At 34.9% G+C, this 9087-nt stretch overlaps 1 protein-coding gene across 1 annotated transcript; it reads left to right on the top strand.

Moving 5' to 3' along the window:
- Positions 1-1225: 1225 nt before the first annotated feature.
- On the top strand, positions 1226-2884 carry LOC103981827 (E3 ubiquitin-protein ligase Os04g0590900-like). Its single transcript, XM_009398575.3, has one exon. The coding sequence runs from the start codon at positions 1440-1442 to the stop codon at positions 2517-2519; it is 1080 nt and encodes a 359-aa protein (XP_009396850.2). The 5' UTR covers positions 1226-1439; the 3' UTR covers positions 2520-2884.
- Positions 2885-9087: the final 6203 nt, after the last annotated feature.

Raw genomic sequence — 9087 nt, 5'->3', positions numbered from 1 at the left:
CCATTGACATCGTATCACCGATTTAGTAAAGGAGAGACCACTTGAGGATCTATTGCTAATATGACATATTGTGAATTCTAATATGATTGGAAAAATAGATTAAATTTGGTGTGGGTGGTATCTAAGCCCGAATGAAAAAGATGGATGGTTATATTAGGTTATTGACAATTAGCGTAAAATTATTGATCAACTTAACTTGGCACCCATTGTGGTGCAAAGTAGGTAAGGGTTTTTTTTTTATTGTTTTGAATCAATAAGAGTAAAGAAGTTAATAGAAATAAGGGATTATATTAGTAACTTGAAATATAGTAATACTTTCGTGAAGGAGATTAGAATTGGTGGATATTATGATCAATTTTATTTGCTTATACGAGACTGAGTGGGCAGGGAAAAAAAGATCTAGAGGGAATGATAGTGTTCCATTTAAAATTTGGTATACTAAATAAATTAAACATACAAATGGTATAGGAATTATTGTTGATAAGGATTTTATAAATAATATTATAGATGTAAAAAAGTTTAGAGATAGAATTATATATCTAAAATTTGAGAAAGGATCAAATGTTTTAAATGCAATTAGTGTTTGTGCTTTTCAAGTTGGATTGGATGATCAAACCAAAAGAGAATTTTATGAAAGTTTAGACGATATTATTGAAGAAATGTCTATAATTGAAAATTTATAATTGGAGGAGATTTGAATAATCATATAAGGGCATGATAAAGGATCAACTTTAAGATTAACATCTATGACAGAAACTCAATCTTATAAGGGCATGATAAAGGATCATTAACCGGAACAAATCAAGAATCCGATAGAAATGAATATGAATACATACAATTGATAAGCTATTATATTCCTTGTATATATGGATCTTCAATCAATATGTGATTTAACGATCAATTACTTTAATATATATATAAAATATAAAAAAATAATTTTTATATATATAAATTTATGATAATTATGAAAAAAAAAGTCATTTACACGTTACCATTCTTCAAACACGATGAGCTGATAAGGACTGCTATTCCTTTTGCTATATCAGCGATGTGACCAATTTGTGCAAAGAATTAGCGGGTGAAAACTTTCTGATCGTTTGTGGTGATTCCACCTGTTGAGAGAGAGAGGAATTTATTCTCCCAACATGCACTTTATCTCGCTCAACATCCCACGCCATAATCACACTCAAGCAACTCTATCTTCCTCTCTCTTCTTGCCACAGTGGAACGAACAAACATGCAGCTCGATTCTTTGCTTTGAGATCAAGCCATTTGATTCTTTCATCGTTTTCCCAAAAATATCCTTTCGGCATGAGAAGAACTCTCGCTCAGACTCCCTTTTCAGTCTACCTCTCTCCCAATTACCTGTAAATGGACCTTTCAGTGATAGCACATTCGCTGTGAGAGGAGTCTCTCATCCTCCAGCTTTCTTGTTGGCCATGGTCACCACCAGAAACCAGAAGACCTGGCTTCCTTATGAGCCACCAAAAGACTGCTCCATGGGCTTATGCAGCATCTATTGCCACCACTGGTGCTACACCTTCTTCTCGCCTCCTCCCCCTATCTTACTCTCCGATGAGAGCTCACGGTCGACGACCTTCTCCCCCCTCGTGATCGCAGTCGTCGGAGTCCTCGCGACCGCCTTTCTCTTCGTGAGCTTCTACGCCATCGTCTCCAAGTACTGCTGCACGTCCGAGTCGCTCCGGCGGCAGCAACATCGATCGGACGCCGACGACCACGAGCTGGCCGATGACCTTGGCCAGTCATCCCGCGGCGACCCGTGGCATGTCTCTCCAACCCACGGGCTCGACCAGGCCCTGATCAACAAAATCACGTTGTGCAAGTACAAGAGAGGTGATGTCTTGGTGGAGGGCACCGACTGTTCTATATGCCTGGGCGAGTTCCGGGAGGACGACAGCCTCCGGTTGCTTCCAAAGTGTAGCCACGCCTTCCATCTTCCCTGCATCGACACTTGGCTGAAGTCGCACTCGAATTGCCCGCTCTGCCGGGCTGACATCGTGGTAACGGATGCAGAGCAGCCGCCAGCTCCTCCAGCTCCGGTGGACATTCCACAGGTCGAAGACATCCAACATAGCGACGAGATGGGGCCGCTCAGAGAGGATTCAGCAGTCGTCGGCGGAGAAGAGGAAAACCAGCTGGAGAACAAGATCGAGATATCGCCACAAACACATGGAAACTTGGAAGGGATGGAGAGCAACGCAATAGTCGAGATAAGAGACTCTGACTTCCAAACACTTGGGAGATCGGCTTCAATGGGATCTTTGCATCGCGGAGGGGAAGTAAGCATGATGGACGAATTTGTAGCTGCGAAGGAAAACGGAGTTTGGATTGGAACTACTTCCTCAACGGGGAGGGGAGGAGGGGATCTCAAGGACAACAGCAGGAACAGTAGACCGCAACTTGTTGTGAGCACAGCACAGATGAAGAGATCCTTCTCCAGTGGGAGGTTCGGCATGAGTAGGAACGGGAGAGGAAGGAATGCGATCCTTCCGATGTAAGAAGAATATTCTTAGTCGGAAAAGGAATGGCCGTCCAGCATGAGAGAAAGCGTTGGTCACTACTCGTGTGCGGTGAAACAGTAAAAGATTCACTCTTCGGTAAGCTCGGGTAAGTCTAAAACAGTCCTTACTTGTCTCAACAAAGGAGATTTTTCTGTCACAGTGGTCATAAATCCTGTTGATATCGCATCCGCACCTCATAGTGTGAGTTTTCGAGGACTTGCAATTCCAAGAAATGTGCTGCATAATAATAGATCAAATTGTATTAGCTACTACTGTTATCCCGGATGACCATCGGTCAATCGGTCAATGCAAACAAACAGCAATAACAATAATACTATATCCAGTGACACGCTATGAAGTCATAGATGTATGATATGTTTATAAGCTTGTGTGTGTATGTGTTGTGTTTGTGTGTTACATTACGTGTTACATCCCATCCTTTATAAACTATATTAGGCTTACACAAATATCATTCAAACATCCTAAAAGATAAAAGATAAAAGATAAAAGAGGAGCTAAAGATAGGATTCAAACACATGACCTAATGCGATGATAAATATTTTGATTGAACTATCACAAATCCTAAAGGCTCTAGTTGTTAGAGGAGATCCCGATATATATGAAGTTGGTGTGTGTGTGTGTGTGTTACATTACGCGTTACATCCCATCCCTCGTAAACTATATTAGGCTTACACAAATATCATTCAACATCCTAAAAGATAAAAGATAAAAGAGGGGCTAAAGATAGGATTCAAACACATGACCTAATGCGATGATAAATATTTTGATTGAACTATCACAAATCCTAAAGGCTCTAGTTGTTAGAAGAGATCCCGATATATATGAAGTTGGTGTGTGTGTGTGTGTGTTACGTTACGCGTTACATCCCATCCCTTGTAAACTATATTAGGCTTACACAAATATCATTCAACATCCTAAAAGATAAAAGATAAAAGAGGGGCTAAAGATAGGATTCAAATACATGACCTAATGCGATGATAAATATTTTGATTGAACTATCACAAATCCTAAAGGCTCTAGTTGTTAGAAGAGATCCTGATATATATGAAACACAAACAATATAATTGTGCAAATTATTAGAAGCAATAACACATTGTTATTGTCTTTAAGTAGATGTTCTAGTGGGTAAGATGCACTTGGCACAATCATAAGATTATGAATTTTGAATGAAAGAAACATTCTTATTAAAAAATAGTATGTGTATGCAACATCAATGTCCAAATCCTTTATAAATACCTGATATTTTATTGCATATTATAGTTTAATTAGGGCAGGTTAATATTTGGCTAGTACTAGTGTAGACTAAGGTCGTCTTTGGATGGATATACTTAAAGATGTATATTTTTTAACATAAATAGTAGTAGTATTAATGACAAATGATCATCCTGATGACAAGATGATAACACATATCTCCCTATAAGAAATTAGTTTCTAAATAAATACCAATATATAACCCTCATGCATTAGATAACACAGAGCTATCTTTCGAATGGGAATAGTGGTTTTCAAAGTGCGAAATCATTGAACTCCATTGAGTCTGAGCATGTAATATGTGTATATATACATATGTATATATATATGTATATGTATATGTATATGTATGTGTATATGTGTATGTATATATGTATATGTATACATATACATATATACATACACATATACACATACATATACATATATATACATATGCATATACATATATATACATATATATATACATATATAAATATGTATATACATATATATGTATATACATATATATATATATATATATATATATATATATATATATATATATATATATATATATATATATATATATACACACACACACACACACACATATATATATATATATATATATATATATATATATATATATATATATATATATATATATACAGTAATAACATTGGTAGTCTGATGATAAAAATAAAATTCCTTTGTAACTTTATCATCATACTACCAATGTTATTACTGGTACGTTGACATCTCTCATGGAGAAATAAATTTATAGGTGCGATTTTATGCAATTCTCTCTCATTTGACTAATACGATCAAAGTCCAAACATCTGAAAATACAGTTCTAGTAGATCTAAAAAAGAGAATATATTCATGTTGATGTTTCCATATATTTGGTATTATATACTCTCATGTAATAGTTGCTATTGGGTTTATAAATTACAATCCATATAAGCTTTGTGAGGATTATTTCTTAGCGAAATATTGGTAGAATACTTACGACGAGTTTCTCAATAAGAAGGAAACAATATTGGATTAAGAAAGTTAATGATAAAATTACTTTACCCAAAGAGTCCTAAACAACTAAGTAGAAGGCATGGATAGTGGTAAGATCCATAGAAAGTGCACGAGATGTCAACAAGTATGTCACAATCGAGCAACATATGAATTTTCACTCAATGTTATCAATTGCAAAATAATGTAGTATCCTTCAATCTTCTATATATCCTAATTTTGTTGTTCTCAACAATGGTTTTAAGAGGTGATTTTTTTTTTTGTATATAATATACCTATACAAGTTTTAGCCAAATATTACACAAAATTATGAAGCATAATAAAATAATGTTATTAAGTAATATGAAGTTACTATTGCATTAATTAATGTTCCAATCATGTTCCAAAGTTTGTGATGGTTTGATAGGAGTTGACCCCATTTTCCTCGAAAATGAGCTAATATATACTCAATATTCATAAAATCTATATAAAAAAAACCAATTTTGACACAATATGATCCTAAAATCATCAACAAAAATAAGAGAGAGACTATAATCCTTGTTAGATATATGTTGTAGTGGAATTATGAAAGTCTAAGGTAGTTTAATAGAATTTGGCACTGGTATACCAAAAAATGAATTAAAATATACTTGTTAATAAAATATAAAAAAAAACCAATTTTGATACAAACTGATCATAAATAGAAAAAAGTACTATAATGAATGTTAGAATCATATTTTAGTAAAATTAAAAAAGTTGGGGCAGTAGGAGCCTAACTAGAGCTCAATAGAAAAGGAGGCTTATTGGCCTATCTTATTTATGATTTTTCTTTTCTTTTTTTGTGTTTGATTTTATTTTCTGATTAGATCGATGATGTAGGCACTATGTCTTCCATTTCATACCGCTTTTTCTTTCTTATATGTCTAACTCCGGTTGTGGATTTGATAGGGTTGAGGATCCCCTGCCATGTCAGCATATGTACCTGCGACCATGTCAGCGTGTACTGCCAGCACAGCAGGCTGCCAGTGTAGTTAGTTATCTAGGTGGACCAATCAGCCACATAGCTCGAATGCGCCAATATCAATTGAAGCCCAATTAAATCTTGCTTGGGATGACTTGTGTGTGCAACCTAAACCTAGTTTCAAATCGATAGAACCAAGACAATCCCAAATTGGTCGAACCCAAGACGAGTCCATTTAAATTCGGTGGCACTCGGGCTCCTTGCTCGGCCTAGTCTAGGAACCCTAAACCACAATAGGTCCGACCCCAACCCTCCTATGTGATCGAAAGACTACCTCTTGATTCATCGTACAAGTTTCGACTTTACATAAATTAGATGTTGGCTTGGTCTTGGGATAGTCTTATGTGAAGTAATTCGGTCGGAACAAATATTATTAATAAATATAAAAAATCTTTAGAAAAATATAGATAATCATAGAACATACAAAAATACTCCAGATTAATTTTTAGAACAAAATAAATGATATGAATGAGATTATTGGATTGCATTAAATGGCATAATAACCTCATATTATTGATTTAGAACACTTAAAATTGCAAATATAAATGCTGCAAGGAAAATTAAATAAATTGAAATGATCAAATAATAATAAAACATACCCCTTTGTTTTATATTATCCACCACCTCCTGTGATGATGACACCATATCCTACCCTATAAACTGTTGATGTGATATAAAAATATCAATTAATGCATAGTATCGATTCTCTTTTGAGTCTATTACACTAAAATAATAAATTAAAATATATTCATTTGAAAAATATATTATGTTTGATAATTAATTATCAAAATCAATACTCATGTGGTAATGATAACGTGCAAGTTTGAATTGATTTAATGGAATACAGTCAAATAAATCTATTTCAAAACCAAACAACAAGAAGATAAGCATCACAAGTCAAGAGTTGTACATGGTATTTAAACACCATAACAACAATCGTAAAATCCAAAGTAAACAAAGACAATTCAATTGTCACAACTATAAAATATTTGAAAAGCAAACAGCGACACCACAAAGAGATAGACATCATCTACACGAATCTTACACAGCATTTGAATACCAACAAAGAGATAGTTATCAATGTAAAGTAATCATCGTTAACAATAGAAACATTATATATATATATATATATTGATATATATCACAAAACATAAAACCACTCCACATAAAACATAAAACTTCTTCATCAATTTGGTAGCGTCTTCATTGCCGTTGTCTAACTTTCTCGTAAATTAAAATATATTGGTAAGAAAATTAAAATAATTTGTATTAGAAAATTAATATCTTATCACTTATGTGAAGTAATCTCTTTGAGAACCCTCGGTATTGATGACTCGAAATCATTAAACTTCTATTGCTTATATAGCACATCATATCACCCCTTCAACAACACATTCATATTCCTAAAGAAAGATGGATCGTGTTTTAATATTTGGTATATTTTTATCTAATATAGTCTATGAAATATTTGACTGTTAAAATCCTCGATCAATCCCTTTTCGACTAAATGAAGGATGGATGAGTCTGCATGGTCTTCAAAACTATCATTTTGGTCATTAAGTATCTAAAGCAATTTCATATTTTTGACAATTGGTACGTACTCATTATTTGGTATAGCATTATCTCATAAATGAACATTCGAACTTGGAATGCTTAAAACACAAATAACATTATAAGCTAATCATGTTACAAGGCAACGTATCTTGGTTTTCAAAGGAGCAACAAAGATTGGGTGATTTTCTTTGGGATAAAGATGGATAAATTGAGATACTTGTATAGACTATCACAAAAGATATGTAAATACACTCGTTATTGTAAATCAATAGTTACTTTATCTTTTAATATAACTTTCAACTTTTCTCCATTGCATTCATTCTAACTATTGATGCTTACATAAGACTATCTCGAGAGTCGAGAATAGTCTACAATATGGGATGGAGTTCAAAAATCCATCATTGAAAAAAAAATTAGTAATCATAAGATTATAATTATTCTATAATCTATATAATTCAAACTACTTAATGAAACCTTGATTACTATCAAGACTAGTACCTAATCTCTTAGGTATCCAATAACCTTTCATGCCACCCTATTTCAATTTTCTTATTCGATCCCTAATAATTGGAATCTTATCGATGAGGTATAAATGAGTAACCATCTTTTAATTATACTTTGTCAGTGACTTCAGATCGCTTATAATATAAAGTAAAGATGGGAGTTCATTGACAAAATAAAATATAAACAAGTATGTATAAAATACACAACTGATGAAAGTTGTCAATGTCGACGATATCATTACTAAAAATGAGATTACACATAAGATCTTTTATTTTTTTATATTTTGTCTCTTTGTCTTATCTTTCACGTGCTTCTCACGCATAAAATCCCAAGCTTCTCCTTCGAGGTTGATAATTTCTCCCCACAAAGATATGCCAAACATAAAAAGCTAAGTAAAGTCAATGGGGATATATTAAGTTATATTCATCCATACAAGATGACCAAATAATATGACCAGCAAAAACTTGATAGCCAGGGATGGTAGGAATGTCTAATAAATATGACACTAGCTAGGATGATAAGTGATATGGCACATTTCAGCATTATCCATGTGACAGTAAATAAAGGACCTCCGAGTTTACGCAGAGCGATACCTCGGACGAGGTGACCACATGACCCCCACGTTGTTCAGCGTCATACAGTTCAGTGCTGGACACCCTAGAACAGTTCTGCAAAACTCGGGATGGCGTTGCACGATGTCGACCCGTACAGATCAATCGATGATCGTCTACGGGATGAAGTCATCCCACTTGGTGTTGTACAAGTTGACGCCGAACACCATAGAGTCATTCGGCAAAACTTGGGCCGGCACCAACCTGTACAGGTTGGTCGGTGCTCGTCTACAAGGTACAAGCCATCCTCTTAAGGAATCAACAGCTATTAAAGGACCGCGTATGACTGACCACCTCATTGTAGGTATAAAAGCCAACCCTCTAGGCAACGAGTGGGGGCTTCGAGGACTCAACTCTCTCTTATTCCACTCAACTCTAATTTAAACTCCGGAAGGATCAAGTTCAAAAAATCTCCCTCCCGCCCTTTACCTGAGTGTACGAGCTCGATGACGAAGAAGTAGACGACGAGGCCCACGACTCAACCTAACCCGATGCTCACTTAAGTCACCCGAGTTTCTACGTGGACAACCTTGCACATCCGGGATTGGATCGAGCCATGCTAACTCCTCAGCCACGACGTAAAGGTTCACTAACAGCAAGGGATGATACGAATGTTTAC

The sequence above is a fragment of the Musa acuminata genome, chromosome BXJ1-4 (genome assembly GCF_036884655.1).
Source record: "Musa acuminata AAA Group cultivar baxijiao chromosome BXJ1-4, Cavendish_Baxijiao_AAA, whole genome shotgun sequence".
In the NCBI taxonomy this organism is placed as follows: domain Eukaryota; kingdom Viridiplantae; phylum Streptophyta; class Magnoliopsida; order Zingiberales; family Musaceae; genus Musa; species Musa acuminata.
This window is presented reverse-complemented; position numbering and strand designations above follow the sequence as displayed.